We start from the raw sequence: 17,826 nt of genomic DNA, 5'->3' as shown, positions 1-17,826 counted from the left end.
TACGGTGATCAAATTTGACAAGTTCAGCAAATGAATTTCCTAAATACTGTGACTATTAAAATAAAAAATTCAGTTCCTGTGTCATGCTAGCAACATTTCAAGTGCTGAGTAGCTAGTGGCTACCATACTGGACAGCACAGATACAGAAAAGATATAAAACATTATATTTTTAAATGGCTATTACAATTTTAATGATAACCATTAGAAGAATAGACATAACTGTATAATTTCAAAGAACATTAGAAGGAAAAAAATGTCATAAAGATAACCAATTGGTCCAATAAAAGGCCAAAAAGGAAGAAAATAAAAAGTCTGTAAGTTAAAGAGAAAATTAGGCTACAGCATTATGTCTAAGCATATGGTAACCACAAATTTATAAAAGATAAGGACGCTCAGATTAGAGCAATCTAAAGACAAAATGTGACATAAGGCATGGCTAAACCAAAGGACACAGAACTAAATACACTGGCCTTAGCCGGTTTGGCTTTTTGGACAGAGTGTTGATCTGTGGACTGAAGTATCATGGGTTCGATTCCGGTCAAGGGCACGTACCTCGGTTGCAAGCTTGATCCCCAGACCTGGTTGGGGATGTGTGGGAGGGAACCAAATGATGTTTCTCTCTGTCTCTCCCCCTCCCTTCTACTCTCTCTAAAAATTAATAGAAAAATATCCTCACATGAGGATTAACAACAAAAAAAGAAAATACAGACATCGAGGACAAATGCTAACAAAAAGAAAGCTTGCCTCCTGGCTATAGCTATCAAAAGAAAAAATGCATAATACCTTTTGACCGAATAATTTCATTTGTAGATATCTGTATCTAGGAATATTTGTACACAACAAAGAGTCAAGGATCTCTACTGAAGCATTGTTTTTAATAGCAGAAGACTTTGGAAATGATTTAAATGTATCAACAGACAATGAGCTGGATCATTTATGGTTAATTCTGCACAATAGGCTAATATGCAACTTTTAAAAAGAATGAGGGAGATATGAGACCACCTCTAACATGTACTAAGTAATAAAAAAAAGTAAGAATGGTAACATGCCACTATTTGTGTAAGAAAAAAAAAGTATATCTATAATATGTTTGCATAGGCACAGAATGGCTTATGTATCATTTCATGATACATAAAATGAAAGAATATGTAAATAGCAACAGTGTCTATCTCTGAGAGAGGGACTGGGAAGCTAGGGGATGGTGTTGAAGAAAACCTTTTTATTTCATATATTCATATACTCTTGAGTTTTATACTGTATACATGCATTTCCTATTTAAAAAAGTAAAGTTACCAAAAGCAGGTGTGAAATATTTAATAGCAGACAAAATAGAATTCAATATGAAAAGCATTGAGACAAAGGCAAATTTTAGAAAATGGATAAAAGAACATTCCACTACAAATCATGAATCTATGCATCTACAATAACTTCAAAATATATAAAACAAGTAAGTACTGTGAGAAATGCAGAGAAACTGACAAATCTACAATTACAGAGAGACACTTCAACATACTTCTAGTAAGTGGTAAATCAAGGAGACAAAAATAATAGTTAACACTTATCGGGCACTTCTTATGTGAGTGGCACTGAACTATGCTTTTTCATGCAATATCTAAGGCTACAGAAAATGTTAATAGTAATCTGACAGGTCATATACATATAGCATATACATGTACCATAAATACTATTGTACCTGGTAAACAGAATAAATGTATTTTAAACATCCATTAGATACTAAAGACTACACATTAGGCACCTGCCCAAACAACAATCACCAAAACCACCAGTCAACATGGCTGGCAGGGGTATAATGAAATGAACATTATCACTGATTTGGCAACAGCTCTGATAAAGAAAGATTTGACATTATGTATCAAGTGTCCATACTCTTTGACATAGTAATTGTCTTTTTTTAAAAAATATTTTATTGATTTTTTACAGAGAGGAAGGGAGAAGGATAGAGAGTTAGAAACATTGATGGGAGAGAAACATCGATCAGCTGCCTCTTGCACACCTCCCACTGGGGATGTGCCCGTAACCAAGGTACATGCCCTTGACCGGAATCGAACCTGGGACCCTTCAGTCCGCAGGCCAACGCTCTATCCACTGAGCCAAACCGGTCAGGGCAATCTTTCTTATATTTATATCCTAAATGATCCAAATTTTTTGGGGGGGGCACTATGAATATAGGAAAAATATTAGAAACTTGAATGCTGAAATGAAAGGAAATGGTTAAGTATGGTATAACCATTCAATAGAATAGTTTTTTGCCTTTAAAATGACATTAATGGAATTATGTAATAGAAGATGCTTCAAATGTTAAAGGAAAAATAAATACATTAAATTATGTATGTTTTATGGTTAAAAAAAAGTATTGATTTTTATTTTAGGCAGCATTTTCTTTGCATCATTTTTGGAACTTTCTGTTCATTAGCTATGCATGAAATACATGTCTGCAGAAATTATGGCAAACCTACCCATAATTCTACGAAAGGGAACAGAGGAATTCACCAGCAGTTCTGAGTCTGTGGCCATCATGGTTGCTTTTCTGCCAGTTACAATAGAGAATGAAGGGACTTTTATTTAGGCAAGTTAAGTATCCATTAACTTTGACATGGGCATTGTTTTGGGATCCCTAAAGTGGAGTCCAATCTGGTCTCTACTTCAGCTACAAGATGATGTACATACTGCAACGACAAGGTGAAACACTGCATTTGCAATTTCAATCAGTAGTTAAATAAACTACTCTTACCCACTTATTATTACTTACAGTTTGGTAATTATTTTAAGGGGCAAACTGAAGCAAGATTTTTGGGGAAATTTCTTATTTGATAATAAAGATATTTTTAAAAAATCAGAATCAAACATTTATCTTAATACTTTTTTTTTTTTTTTAAATAGGTCCAAAAGGCTCAGCCCAGATCAGCATTAACGTTATATCAAGAATTAAGTTCGCTGCGTGCCAACGAGCTGCTCCTCAGCAGGGGCTGGTTTTGCTATGTGAGGACAGACAGCCCCTATGTCGTGTACACAAGAGAAATGAATGGCATTGACAGAGTCTTCCTCGTGGTTCTGAATTTTGGAGAATCATCACTGCTAAATCTAAAGGAAATTATTTCAAATATTCCCACAAGAGTGAGGATAAAGTTAAGTACCAATTCCACCAAGAAAGGAAGTGAAGTTGATACGCAAGCCATTGCACTGGGCAAGGGAGAAGGACTCATCTTTGAATACAACACAAAGACTCTCCTGCATCAGCAAGCAGATATCAGAGACAGATGTTTTGTTTCCAGTCGGGCGTGCTACTTCAGTGTGTTAAACATCCTGCACAGCCTTTGTTAGACACCTCTGCGGAAGAGGTGAAGACACTGGCTTTCCGTTCTACTTTCAGCGTTTGTGGTAACTTCGTGTACAGCATACTGCTGGGTAAACTACAGACAGTCATTAATTCTTAAATATATCTGCAGCTTGAATGTAACTGCTTTAGGAAAGGTTCTCAAATGTTTTTAAAGAATAATGTTTAAAATAAAATTATCACATGCAAGAACTTGTAACTTTTTGACATAGCATCAACAGAGATCATCAGAACACCTCAGGACCTCAGATTATTACAAAGATCTAATGCATTTTAATGTGAAGAATGTTCTCATTCCACAAAATACAGGCACAGAAACTAGAGCATGACTTACCACTAAAGTGTCTAAAAATGTTCACTAGCAAAGAGGCAGGACCTCGATTTGTAAACTGTTCAAAGAAAATTTTAGTAAAACAGACAAACTCAAAGCTGTTTTGATGGGGAGAGGGGGGCGTTCTGCTGCCACCAACCCTTCCTCACCCCCTGCTCCACATCCTCTAAGGAGCGAGATTAGAAATCTATTTTCCTAGGTAAGGGGCATACACTCCAAGGAGAGAACATTATAAGTGAGATGTACACTAAACAAAATTAGGAGAAGCAAATTCTAATAAACTATTCATTTACTTAAAAATATCTCACTTTTGCTAACCCAATTGCAAATAAAACTAGGAAATATTTCCATGTGTTTCCAATTTCCACAAAATTTCAGAATTTTACATATTTCTTAAGATTCTCGAAAACACTGGTGCTGTCAAGTCCAAGTTCCTCATACAGGAATTTAATCTGGGCTGTAATCTAAAAGAGACACATTAAAAAATTAGATGGAAGGCCTTGGTAGTAAAACTTCAGTGTCCAAGTCTGTCTGTCCATCTTCTTCACCTAACCCTGAAGTCAGCAATTTACGGCAGGGATACTTTTACTTGGGACAGAGGCAGAAGGCTGCCACCGATTAAGGTTCCATGACGTGAACAGAGCTCACAAGCACTAGAGAGAGCCTGCTCCCCTGACGGACTCAGTGTTCTTCTCACCCTCCCGGTCTCGGTCACAGACCTGAATGTGGTCCACCCCGCCCCAACCACTGAAATGTGGAGCACACTTCTCTGTCTGAGGATCTGTCAACTGAGAGGGCTGGACAACATACCTTTTTGTGAGAATCCTCAATCACATGATTGCCTCCAGGCTGAATGTCTAAAACAATATTGGGGGCTTGATAGCCTGAAAGAGTTAACATGAAACAATTAGAAAATTCTTGGCCCATTTCTGCCCCTCCCCCCTTTTCTAAGTAACCTACGAAAATGATAATGAAGGAAAAGGCCTGAACCATCACTTCCAACAGAGAGATGGGAGGGGGCCAGCAGGAGCAGGACCAGTGGCTGAGGAAGCTGGATGGAAGAGGCTGCAGGGCCACAGGGGGAAGGCTGTGCCCAAGGAGGAAGCCACTGGCCCTGTGAAGTCTGAGAGTCTTGAGACCCAGAAACACCCACTACAGCCGTGGTGAGAGTGAGACAGAGCTGGGCACAGGGCAACCATCTGGAAACATGAATGTGGGTCCTCCCACCTGGCTCTGAAGGTCTGGGATGTATTGGCAAGAAAAAAAGGTAAGAGCTCTTGTTTAATAAAATACAAAGATCTAGAGAAAATTAAAGCCACTAGTTTGGGCACTGAGGCTCCAGAGCAGAAACTTCAGAACCTGTTTTTTTTATAGGTTCCTAAGAGTAATGGCTCAATTAATATTACTAAGTGTACCGGTTAATAATGCGGATTTTTTTCAACAGAAGGAGTTACACATATGTTGATATATATGCGATTTGATATGTATGATATTTTATTGTATTGACAGCAAGATTCAAAACTTCATGTCAAATTTTCTGAAGAATTTAAAATGTCGAATTTCGTGCCAAAAAAAGAGCATTTGCGGGAAGTTTTAATTCATTACTTTATTTTGAAGAAAAGTGCTGCTGAAAGTTATCGTATACTTCGGGAAGCTTATGGTGAACATGCTCCATATCAAGATACTTGTGAACGCTGGTTTAAACGCTTTAGAAGTGATTTTGATGTGAAAGACAAAGAAAGTCCAGGTCAACGAAAAAGTTTAAAGACCAACAATTACAAGCATGATTGGATGAAGATGTGTGTCAAAGTCAAAAACAACTTGCAGAAAGATTAAATGTTGCTCAGCAAACAATTTCTGATCATTTGCAAGCAATGGGAAAGATTTTAAAGGAAGGAAAATGGGTGCCACATCAACTGAACAAAAGACAAATGGAAAAACGAAAAGTCATCAGTAAAATGTTGCTTCAACGGCAAGAAAGTAAGTCTTTTTTGCATCGAATTGTGACTGGTGATGAAAAGTGGATTTATTTTGAGAATCCCAAATGCACAAAATCATGGGTTGACCCAGGTCAACCATCAACATGGACTGCAAGGCCAAATCGCTTCGGAAAGAAGACAATGCTCTGCGTTTGGTGGGATCAGGAAGGTGCGGTGTATTATGAGCTTCTAAATAAGGTGAAACGTTAATACTGATCGCTACCGACAACAAATAATCAATTGGAACCACGCTTTGATCGTAAAACGATCAGAATGGGCCAGAAGACACGGCAAAGTAATTTTGCTTCATCATAACGCACCATCACACACTTCAAATGTTAAAAGATCTTGCCTGGGAAGTATTAACCCACCCGTCGTATTCACCAGACCTTGCTCCTTCAGATTACCACTTGTTCCGATCGATGGCACACACACTTTCTGAGCAGCACTTCAAAATGTATGAAGAAGTGGAAAATTGGGTCTCTGAATGGTTTGCCTCAAAATAAGAAAAGTTCTATTGAGATGGTATCCACAAGTTACTTGAAAGATGGGGGAAATGTGTAGCTAGCGATGGACATTACTTTGAATAAAGCACTTTTGATGTTTCTCTTGAAATTATCGTGTTTTCTTTGATTACAAAATCTACATTATTAACCGGTACACCTGGTACTAAATGAATGAATGGCTGTATGATAGTACATCTCCAATTTATATTTGATATTTAAATTTACTTTTTTTGTGTAACTTATTTTACCTTGCCTAACTTATTTTAATATAGTCCTTGAACAAAAGACGAGGTGGTTATAGTTATAATGTGTGCTTCAGTTAGTAGTCAACATAGAAAAAACCATAATTTGTCCCAAATCATAGGTTGGTGATTTGGTCTGTACATGAAATGCATTCCTATGAGCGGTATGCTAAAGGTAATAGTCTGCTTAGCTATGTTCCTGCTTCTCGGTGGTCCCCTACCTTCACCACTGTCCTTAGCGTGCTCCGTAACGGCTTCCTTGAGTTTCTCAGTGTAGTTTACAATTCCTTTCAGAGGTACCCGTTCATCATTTTCATAAGCTGTGATGTGAACTGAAGGATAATGCTGCAAGAAAATGGATGTACAAAGAATGTATATTATTCCTTATGGCCCCTTTCTACCTTACAGATTATGAAAAATAATTACCTCTAATTTTCCCCCCTAAATGCTACATTTTTCCCCTTTATTTGATATTCTTGAGAAACCTATAGCATTAGAGTACTAGACTACTCGTTATCTGGAATAGTATTTTTCTCAACCAGAGAGACCATGACCCTACTGAAACCAGCACGGAATATGAGCAGCAACGGTGCTGAAAGGTGCCTGGGTTTTATAAGTAGAAACAACCTAAAGGTCTACTGAATTTCGGCCTGAGCTCAGGTAAGTGTCCTTTTGATCATCTTCATCGGTCACTTCGGATAGTAATAGCATCACTGTCTTCACTACCTGAGGTTTAATATTCTGATAGGGGCAGTAACGTTTTATGTAGTTCTTGTGTTTTTCATCAGATGAAGGATTCCCCCATTCTTCTAATTCTTCTAATGTCAGAGGAAGTGTAGTATCCATCATGGTGTTGAGAACATCCAAGAAAGGTGCCTAAAAAAAAAACCCAAAGGGACTTAAACTTCCACTAACAAACTGGTAAAATGAGTTACAGGGAAATATACATTATGAACATACATGTTGACATGAGAGAACAGAGTTCAGGAAGCCATGTAGAACCCAGGAGCCACACACATTCCTCAGTCCTTACCCAGCACCTCGGCTTTATATCCGGCTTTTAAGGTGTTCAGACCCCTTAAGTGACATTTATATAAAAACAAAGGGCTTATATTCTAACTAGAGGCCTGGTGCATGAATTCATGCAAGGGTGGGGTCCGTCCGGCCCCGCCCCTGGTTGAACTCCCAGTCGAGGGGACAGTTTGCATATTAGCCTTTTATTATATAGGATTTCACATATTTTGTGCCTTTTATTCACATACACACACACACACACACACACACACAGATACACACACACATTTTTATGTAAAAGAAATACCACTTCACATCCATTAGGATAGCTAGCTATTAAAGAAGGAAATTCTGACACATGCCACAACACAAATGGACCTTGAGGACATTACCTAAGTGAAATAAACCACTTACAAAAGGACCCCATTTCTAGGTGGTACCTTAGTCAAATTCACAGAGACAGAGGTAAATGGTGGTTCCCAGGGGTTGGTGGGAACTGAAGAGTTGTTAATGGGTATAGAATTTCAATTTTGCATGATGAAGAGTTCTTGGAAATTAGTTGCACAATAGTGTGAATGTACTCAGTACTACTTAACTGTAACGCTTAAAAATGGTGAAGTGGTGCCCTGGACAGTTTGCTCAGTGGTTAGAGCATCACCGGTTTGATTCGGTCAAAGGCATGTACCTCAGTTGTAGGCTTGATTCTCCCTCCCCCCGCCCCAGTTAGGGTGGGTGCAGGAGGAAACCAATCAATGTGTATCTCTCACCTCAATGTTTTTCTCTCTCCCCCTCGCTTCCACTCTCTCTGAAAATCAATGGGGAAAAAATATCTCCGGGATTAACAAAACAAATGGTGAAGACATAAATTTTGTTCTTTACCACAATTAAAAATAAACAATAAAAACTCAGCAATACATGAATAAATTTTCCTTCACCAGTTGGACATTTTACATAAAAATAAAAGATAAGTGCAAATAGAAGAAAATCTGGAAAATATCCAACTTGAAAGAAGAGAAAATCACTCATTGGCTTATACAGTGTTAAAACATTTAATAAAATGGTTGCTGCTTTTTTCACTTAACCTTATGGTCTTACCATGCTTTTCAGCTTTCTCTTACATTAACATTAACCACGTATAGTGGGCAAATGGAATTCTTTTTGGCTGCCTAGCACCTGAACTCCTTTTCTGCAGTTAGAGTATCCCAAACCTTGTGAGACAGAGGTACTAAATGCTAGGTAGTTCCTTTCCCAGCTTTCCCTGCAGCGCAGAAGTAGCCACATGACTTCAGTCTACCAATCAGGCACAATGTGCTCCAAATTCTGAATGGGAAGTTAGTGACTCAAAGAAGTAGCGACCACAGAGAATGTATTCTGACAAAATTGCCACAGCTATATCAGGTTTCTAAGAGCAACACTAGCAGTTTGAAGTGACTTCTGCCCAGTCCTGGGGGTAGTGATAGCTTCATGGGTAGGTTAATGGTATATTTCGGACATGCTTCTGGTTGTGCAGCCTCTAAGACTGGTTCCATACCCACCCTCACCCAATACACTTCAATAAATCCTTTTTCTGCTTAAATTAGTCATGTGCTTCTAATTAAGAACTAGTGCTGCTAATGAAGAACTATGATTCTGGTGCTTCTGATTAAGAACTGACTAATACGGATACTACTAGTATTGTTGGATATATATACTCTATTGTTGGAATAATTGAAGATTTCAATTCTTCACTATTATAAGCATTCCTATATAATAAAAGGCTAATATGGAAATGACTGAATGGTGGAATGACTGGTCACTATGATGCACACTGACCACCAGGGGGCAGACACTCAACGCAGGAGCTGCCCCCTGGTGGTCAGTGTGCTCCCACAGGGGGAGCGTTGCTCAGCCAGAAGCTGGGCTCACGGCTGGCGAGCACAGCGGCAGTGGTGGGAGCCTCTCCTGCCTCTGTGGCAATGCTAAGGATGCCTGACTGATGGCTTAGCGGGCCTAAGCCATCAGTTGGACATCCGCCCAGGGCTCCCGGACTGCAAGAGGGTGCAGCCAGGCTGAGGGACCCCCCACCAAGTGCACAAATTTCATGCACCAGGCCTCCAGTGTGGGATAAAAATCCTTACACATACATTTCTGATTTCCTTCCTAATTTCTAAAAGTCAAAGTAATTTCTAAAAGTCAAAGGTTGAAGTTTCTTTATAGTGTAAATAATTTTTCCATTATTATCTTTGTGATAGGTTTTTCTTCCCCTATCCGTATTTCTATTAAAAAAAAACAGATGTACAGTTCAGAATTATTTAACATTTATTTATTTAATGCAAACCCACAGCGTACACCCCACACACTCAAAATAAAAAACTTAAAAATAATTTACTCTGCTCATCCCAATTTTATTTCCTAGAGCATCTAACCAAGAAACAGGAGAGATGAGCTGCTATAACTTCATAATTTTGGACATAAGGAAAAGACTATCGAGCATTTTCAGAATAAGGTATTTCAATTGAAGTATAGAAAAACTATCCCTAAGGACCATTAAAAATAGAGTATCTAAAACCAGAGAGCCCCTAAATTCAGGACTAAAAGGTTGATGGGCAATGGAGTAAAATACTTGGTGCATTTCAGAGTCCCAGGGCACTCTGCCTTACTTCCCAGAACTGATGAGTCTTATATGCTTTGTCTCTTCCACCAACTCTAAATGTTCTTACAAAAAAAGAGAAAAAAAAAAGAAAAAAAAAAGATAATGGGGATAGACATTAATATCCTTCAGTTAAAATCCTTAAAACTTAATAAAGAACACTGTCAGGGAAAAGTAAAGGGTGAGTAGTTGGATTAAAGTAACTTTAGAAGTTCACTCAGAGCTATAATTCTTTGTTTGAAATTGAAAAGCTTTGTTACACTCATATGCTATGATAAATCAGAATTTTTTCTCAGGGCAGCCTATGGCTTCATGCCTCCCCATTCTGTAAACAATCAGACAGAGTGTACTCACCTCCATAGTCACTGCTCTCAGGAGCTCTGGATTAGAGTTACACAACGCTCCCACAAGCACCCCTCCAGCACTGAAAGCAGTCAGGGTTGTTAGACTTGGCTGAGAAAAGCCTTGGTCATGAAGCGTCTTAATGCAAGCCTCTAAGTCAGCAAGGCCATTGAGTTTTTTAGTTAGACGGCCATCAGCGTGCCACTGGAGGCCTAACTCACCACCACCCCTGAAATTAAATGGCAAAAAGGTTTTAGTGGAGAAAAAAATATTAATAATATAGGTCGGGGTCAGCAAACTATCTCATGGGCCAAATCTACCCGGAGGCCTGTTTTGTATGGCCCTCGAGCTAAAAATAGTTTTCACATTTTCAAAGGTTGGAAGAAAAAACCCCAACCAGGAATATGCAGCAGAGCCACATGTGGCTGCAAAGCCTACAATGTTTACTATTTAGTTCTTTAGAGAAAAAGTTTGCTAACCCCTGATGTAGACAATCAACAGACATGTTTTGAGTGCCTGCCCACTATTTACCAGACATTGTGCTAAATGCAGGCCTTAAAAACATAAATAAGCAAAATCCCCTGCCCTAGAGAAGATCATAATTTTGTGGGGAAAGAAAAGAGCTACCAAGAAATCTGGTTGCTGCTATTACACAAATGTATTTAAGGTGTCACAGAAGCGGAAGAAAGAACATCCATGTGTCAGGAACACAAATGCTTATTAACATGGAGATAACATCTAAGCTGAAGGAGGAACATAAGTCCCCACAGGGCAAAGAAAGGACAACATCAGGACACTGCATGAGCCAGGGCACCGAGGGAAAGCCGCTGTCACCTGGAAGGACGAGCAAGGCTGGCTGTGGAGGCATGTGTGGTAGGACATGTGTGGGCAATGATAACAGACCCGTACAGAGATAAGAGAGATCACCAGGCTGTTAAATACTATACTGAGAAATCTGGACTTTATTATGGAGATGGGGAGGTAGTGAAGGATTTTAAGCAGAAACACAATAATATTTGTGTCTTGAAAACAGCTAAAATAAAATGGAAATTAGAGTGGAAAAAAGGAGTTCAGCTTCAGAGGCTATTTTAGAAAAACCTAAACTCGGGAGAATTAAATGGAAAAAATAACGTTACCAAATAAGTAAAGGGACCGGTAGTATTCTAAAAATCCTAAAAGTCTGATACGATATCCTAAAAAATGTACCCTTTTGCTTTTTGGTTCAACTAATGTTACCAAGTTCCACCAGCATAGGTGTAGGAATACATAAATTCAACACAAATGAAAAAATAAAGTTTTGCTCATGTTATTTTGGACATCTGTCACAGTGCTCTCGCACTCATATGCCAGGATAAATATGCAGACTCACCGAACATGGCAATATGCTAATATCCATCCATCGTCCACCAACGCCCTCCTTTCAGGCCTGAAATTCATTTTCAAGTCCATGCCGTAAGCTCCATACACATGGACCAGGAGAGGTGTTTTCTGCAAGTCCTCAGAATCCGTTTTGTGGAAGATAGTCATTGGCACTAATCTTCCATCCTGGAAATGAAGATTTATTATCCATGTAAAAAAGTATTTTCAAACAGTTTTATCCCCTATTTTATGTCCTGCTTACTGACGCTGAGCAGAAACTTTAATTAAGACAAAGAGTTATGGTCTCTAAACTCAATCTTGACACTTACTTTCAGCTACCTGGCTGACCCATAATATTAACTAAAAAAGAGCAGCAAGACTATGACTTGAATATACTTTATTAAATGGCTTTTCCTGATAATAAAGTGATTCTGAAGAGTTCTTTACTACCCAGCACTACTGTAAATTTTTTCCCCAAGTACCTATTGAGATTAGACATACTAGTGTAGCATTCTTCCTGCACCTAGGCCTACATAATGGCGCTACTCATCTTTAAATATTTACAAACAGACAAACTAGAGAAGTTTTAACAACTCAATATTCTATCCTCTACAGAGAGAATTCTCAAACACAAATAAAATAAAATTTTTATTTTAAAAATTTAAAGTTCTATAATTTTTTTTTTTTGTTTGTTTGTTAATCCTTACCCAAGGATATTTTTCCATTGATTTTTAGAGATAGTGGAAGGGAGGACAGAGATAGAAACATGGATGTGTACATCAAGTGCCCTGACTAGGGCCAGGGACCAAGCTTGCAACTGAGGTATGTAGGTGCCCTTGACCAGAATCGAACCCGGGAACCTTCCGTCTGCAGACTGATGCTCTATCCACCGAGCAAACAGGCAAGTTTGTGTAAATTTTAACACAGAAATTACTTTTAGGACAAGTAACTATTCCCCAATTTAGTTCACATTCATCAATACCAACTGATTAAAACCAGGCACTCTCTGGACAGATAAAATGAAGACAATTTGAATGATTTCTATCTTTCTTCCACAGTAAAAAGGTGGGAGAAAGTTGGTTCTCACCCTGCCTACAGAAACTAATGAAATAGCACCAGTTTAAGTAAGGAAAAGAATATAACCAAGTCATTCTCCCTATTTTTTTCATTCTCATTTGAAAACTTCACTTTGGGGCACTTCTCATTATTCTAGATCAGCGGTTCTCAACCTGTGGGTCGTGACCCCTTTGGGGGTCGAACGACCCTTTCACAGGGGTTGCCTAAGACCATCGGAAAACACAGATATTTACATTACGATTCATAACAGTAGCAAAATTACCGTTATGAAGTAGCAACGAAAATAATTTTATGGTTGGGGTCACCACAACATGAGGAACTGTATTAAAGGGTCGCGGCATTAGGAAGGTTGAGAACCACTGCTGTATACCCAACAACTGCACAATACTTGACAAATAGTAGGCTTGCAGTAAATGGGGGCTGACAGTGGAGATTACAAAGACTTACCTTGCTTTTGGCTTCTAGACGTAAAACACGACTAGTCTTTGTGATTGGGTCTTCATGTCCAGTTTCCTCAAACAGTTTGCCTTCTGCAAACTTGTATGTGTAATATTTTGGGGGACGTATTGGAGAGCAAAGCTGAAAGGGACAGTTCTTTGGGTCTGAATTTGTATCCATTATGAATCCACAGGCCCAAGGAGGGAGCTAAAAAAATAAAAGTTATTTTTACTCTTTATCTAGACACTAGGTATATTAATTAAATTTCTGGGTCTGCTTCAAACAAGATAATGTGAATATCAGGTTTACTTCTATCCATTATCACATAATGCTTCATTTAAGGATTACTTTAACACAACGAAATACATTTCAAGTAAAAAACAAACAACTCTATACCAATGATCAATAAAATAAGGAAAATGATAGAAAATGGTTTATCATGATTCTGGATTTACATGAACTCTCTAATAAAGAAGTGTATTTTGGGGCATAAACTTGGGCAATAAAATAACAGCAAAAGGATTAATAAGAGCAAATCAAATAGTAATTCAGAACCAAGCAACATCTTCAAGATCTCTGTCCTCATAGAACATGCAATCTCAGACATGTATTTTTAATAATTTACCCACCAGCCCATACTCTGCTGCTTAGACAGCCACAGTGATGACAGTTATTATTCCTGGGATACAAAATGGCGCAGCAGCACTAAAGCATTTACAATTTGTTTCTAACTTTAGCTCCTAGGCTAACCATTGTGCAGAACAAAACCTTTCCTGCACATTCACTCTGAAAGACTCAGAGCTATTATGATTAAGATTCTTAACTTTAAGAAAAAAAGGAAAGGAATCAAAATTTATTCTCTCAGAGCAGCAGGGTCCTGCTTCAAGCCTTCCACTAACATCCTTCTTACACCTTTTAAAGAACTCTGGTAAGCAGGCTGACAGTGTCTTAGAAATGGTACCAGGAGTCAGAACATTAAAAGAAAATTGCCTTTCTTTTCCTGAGTAATTGTAGAAAGAGCAAATTCCTTAGAAAATCAGAGGTCTTGGCACAGCAAAGTCACTGGTGGGCACTATTCAGAAAGAATAAGTGGGGGATGTGTGCATAGAGAGTGCACCATTTAACTTGTAGAAACTACGGCCAAAGAGCTTATGTTTACTAGAGTAAATTTCTTGTAATTAATCCAAAGAATCTATTTTCCTGAAACTAATAAGGACATACATTTGCAATATTTCTTTGCAAGAGTTATTCTCCTCAGATTGAGGATTATTTTCAAGGACAATATATCTAAATGCAAGCCATTTTTCAGGAAGAAAAGTGTAATCATGAAAGTTGGGAAATCTGGTCGCATGAATGGAGTGAGCAAACCGAGACCTTAGTGGGAAGGAAACAAGCAACGCTGCTAACCTTGCAACCAGGCCTCAGGCTGAGGGGACAAGGGTCCTCGGCCCCGAGAGGCACAAGTTCTGCCCTTTGGTGACTTTAAAAGTTTCTGTGTGATCCATGTATTAAGCTGTCCTAGTTTTACACCAAGTGGTTCCAATAAAGCAAAAAGTCCTTTGGGTGAATTTGGATCAAAGTTAAGAGTTTTAATTATAATAACAACTGTTCCAAGGCTATAGACTTTTTAGAGTCTGTCCAGCTGATGCAGAAATAAGGTATTAATGATATCAAGAATATCTTAAGCCACACTTCCCATTTGGATAAGCCCACAGTATCAACCATGTATATTAGTGGAAAGCACCCAAGAATAATTGTATCTTTTTTTTTTTTTTAAATATATTTTATTGATTGCTTACAGAGAGGAAAGGGAGAGGATAGAGAGTTAGAAACATCGATGAGAGAGGAACATCGATCAGCTGCCTCCTGCACACCTCCCACTGGGGATATGCCCGCAACCAAGGCACATGCCCTTGACCGGAACCGAACCTGGGACCCTTCAGTCCGCAGGCCGACGCTCTATCCACTGAGCCAAACCGGTGAGGGCAAGAATAATTGTATTTTAAATGCTGAAAGAAAATTGGCCCAAAGGTTTTGTCCTTTGTATATGGTGCTGCCTATGCATATCAATCAGTGTAATGCAGTTCGTGAAAAGGCTCTGATCTGCGAAATTCTCTTTAGCACCTGGCATATAATACAGTATCTGATTCCATGTAATAAGGACTCAGAACATTATACATGGCATAAGAGGTTCTACAGGTTGGGAGGGTTAGGGAATAAAGTAGAGGAAATAGAATAAACTAAAGACATGATGCTTATTCTAATGGAAGTTAAAACCATGGAAAATAGAAATACTGACAAAAAATGTAAAACGTCATATTTACTTAAAAGTCAAATCTTATTACAACAGAGTAAACTCATAACATTTCTAATTTTCTTAACAGAATTTTGTGTAATAAATGCACTGCTAGAAATTATATATTTTCTCCCATCTGTATTCACATAGATTGCCATAAGTTTCCCAATTAAAGATATCTGAATTAGACATCAATCAGCAAATAAGAGGACACACTCTGAATCTAGTAGATGAAACCAATAAAAATTTGCTAAAGTAAAATCACCATTTGTGTTTTAGGACAACTATATAGTCCTCTAAGACACCAGATATTACATTTGATAATTTGATTTTATGAGGTTGCTAGAAAATTTTGGTTGTTTTAGGCCCTGGTAATTTCTTATTTTATACTACTATAACAATCTTAAACTAATCTCCCTGCCCTTTATCTCCCGCTGCTTCAGTGTGTCCTAATGTGGCTGCCAGATAACCTCATGAAGTATAGCTCACTCCTCAAATCACTCTCCTACCCCCAAATTTCACATGTTCCCCCTCTTCATAATTTATGCATAAATTCATTACTGTGACAATCAAAGCACATCAAATCATAGCTTCATCTCCCATAAATCTATTGTATAATAAAACAGAATTACTAGCAGTGTCCTGAACATTTTCTGAGCTACTCCAGCTTAGTGCTTCATTTGATAGATGTCTTCATCCTAGAATACCATTTCCCTTCCTACCCTCAAATTCCTGTCTATCCTCTGTGGATCTTGCCTACAACAACTATTACTGTGTATCCTAATAGTGATTTTATATCTCCTTCATTCTTGACACCACTTATTTAAACCACCTTCTACCTGCTCTTTGTGTTAGTTGAAGCTCATGATTAACTGTATCCTCCTTAAGGCCAGATATTTTGTCCTGCTGTCTTTCCACCCTAGAGTGCCCCATACAGCGCTCTGCGCACAGAAGTTCAATAAACACCCGGTGAATTTCCAGGAATTGCATTTTAACAGAAATTGCGACAACACTGCAGTTAGGGAGGTGTTAGTGGTCTTTGCTTGCTGGTCAATTTGCTCCACAACTCCTTCCATATTAAGCAAAATGCAGGCCTCTCCTCTTCCCTTCAGTGTCTGGTATCTTAACTCACGTTAATGCTGCTTTAACACTGGGCAATAAGGGTGCCATTGTAAGTTCACTTGTGGAGGCAGATTGTCTTTCCTGGCAGCCACAGGCAATACCAGTGGGTCAGCCTGCCAGGGACATGTGCCAGCATCACAGCTGTTGTAGTGGAGACCACTGCCACCCCCTTATTGAAAGAAACCAAAGTTCACTTTTCCTCATGCCCTGGTGAGAAACATGGCAGAGAGGATGCAGATGCAAGCATGCAGTGTGGCACAAACACAGTGGGCACTGTCCCTTCTGGGGGTGTGGGACGAAGCAGCAGGCAGTGGTTAGGCACTAGCTGCCAAGTTGGCCTGAGTTATTACTATATCTGAAGCTAGAGAAATAGGTGATCTATAGAAAGAGACCTACCTCATGAATTTGATAAAGACCTCGTATGCTAAATGTCATTTAAATTAATTCTTTTAAGAAGAAGTACATTGCTATTATTAAAAATTTGATGTTCTGGTGAAGCTAAACTGCATGTATTTTGATTAACAGTATTGTCTTTTGATAATTAAACATACCTTGAGAGACCGAACTGAGTCATCAGCCAGACCAATTACATTAACATAAAGCAGATTGCTGTGCTTCAGGAAGAGAACACAGTGATCCTTAAACATGTCCAAGTCTACGACTTTGGTATTTCTCTTCATTGTGAAAAATAAGTCCCAATTCATGATAGCAGGTGTATCAGCTGCTGTTCTCATTAGCTGTGTGGAACAAAGTTAGAAGAGATCTAGGTAACAGAACATGATATCTACAAAATCCAAAGCCATAGATGAAACCACTGAAAACTAGACACACTATTCTTCACTGTTCTGTGAAGAGCTAACTGCATAAGGGCTGAAGTGTGACCATCACCACTGAATGAGGCCTGGTGCTTAGCTGATAGCCAACCAATGGACATATGAGTGAGGGTACTGACATCCAGCTGACTGTGGAAGCACCAGTGAGCCTCGCTGACACTGACAGAACAGCCAGTTGAGAACAATCCAAATTGCTAACTCACAAAATTATGAATTTATAAAACTTTGCTCTTTTATTTTTTAAAAATATATTTTATTGACTTTTTTTACAGAGAGGAAGGGAGAGGGATAGAGAGTTAGAAA

The 17,826-nt window shown here is 38.6% G+C and overlaps 2 protein-coding genes across 11 annotated transcripts in view; one reads left to right on the top strand and one right to left on the bottom strand.

Moving 5' to 3' along the window:
• The window catches only part of SLC3A1 (solute carrier family 3 member 1), a 32,165-nt gene extending 25,888 nt beyond the window's left edge, over window positions 1-6,277 (top strand). The window contains exon 9 of one of the 3 annotated variants that reach the window (XM_080685226.1): window positions 2,902-6,277. In XM_080685226.1, coding sequence (XP_080541352.1) covers window positions 2,902-3,342 — 441 coding nt within the window. In that variant the 3' untranslated portion in view covers window positions 3,343-6,277. The remainder of the gene's footprint in view (window positions 1-2,901) is intronic. The other 2 variants (XM_080685224.1, XM_080685225.1) reach the window with 2 other exon arrangements.
• PREPL (prolyl endopeptidase like) overlaps window positions 1,198-17,826 on the bottom strand; it is a 34,212-nt gene continuing 17,583 nt past the window's right edge. For all 8 annotated transcript variants that reach the window (XM_080685223.1, XM_080685221.1, XM_080685217.1 and 5 more), the window contains 8 exons: window positions 17,242-17,427; window positions 13,282-13,479; window positions 11,768-11,943; window positions 10,411-10,627; window positions 7,140-7,289; window positions 6,635-6,758; window positions 4,497-4,570; window positions 1,198-4,150 (listed from right to left, as the gene is read on the bottom strand). In XM_080685223.1, the coding sequence (XP_080541349.1) occupies window positions 4,061-4,150; window positions 4,497-4,570; window positions 6,635-6,758; window positions 7,140-7,289; window positions 10,411-10,627; window positions 11,768-11,943; window positions 13,282-13,479; window positions 17,242-17,427 (1,215 nt within the window). In that variant the 3' untranslated portion in view covers window positions 1,198-4,060. The remainder of the gene's footprint in view (window positions 4,151-4,496; window positions 4,571-6,634; window positions 6,759-7,139; window positions 7,290-10,410; window positions 10,628-11,767; window positions 11,944-13,281; window positions 13,480-17,241; window positions 17,428-17,826) is intronic.

The sequence above is a fragment of the Plecotus auritus genome (assembly GCF_963455305.1).
Source record: "Plecotus auritus genome assembly, chromosome: 8".
Classification (NCBI taxonomy): domain Eukaryota; kingdom Metazoa; phylum Chordata; class Mammalia; order Chiroptera; family Vespertilionidae; genus Plecotus; species Plecotus auritus.
The sequence above is the reverse complement of the archived record's forward strand: the minus strand, read 5'-3'. Positions and strand labels throughout refer to the sequence as shown.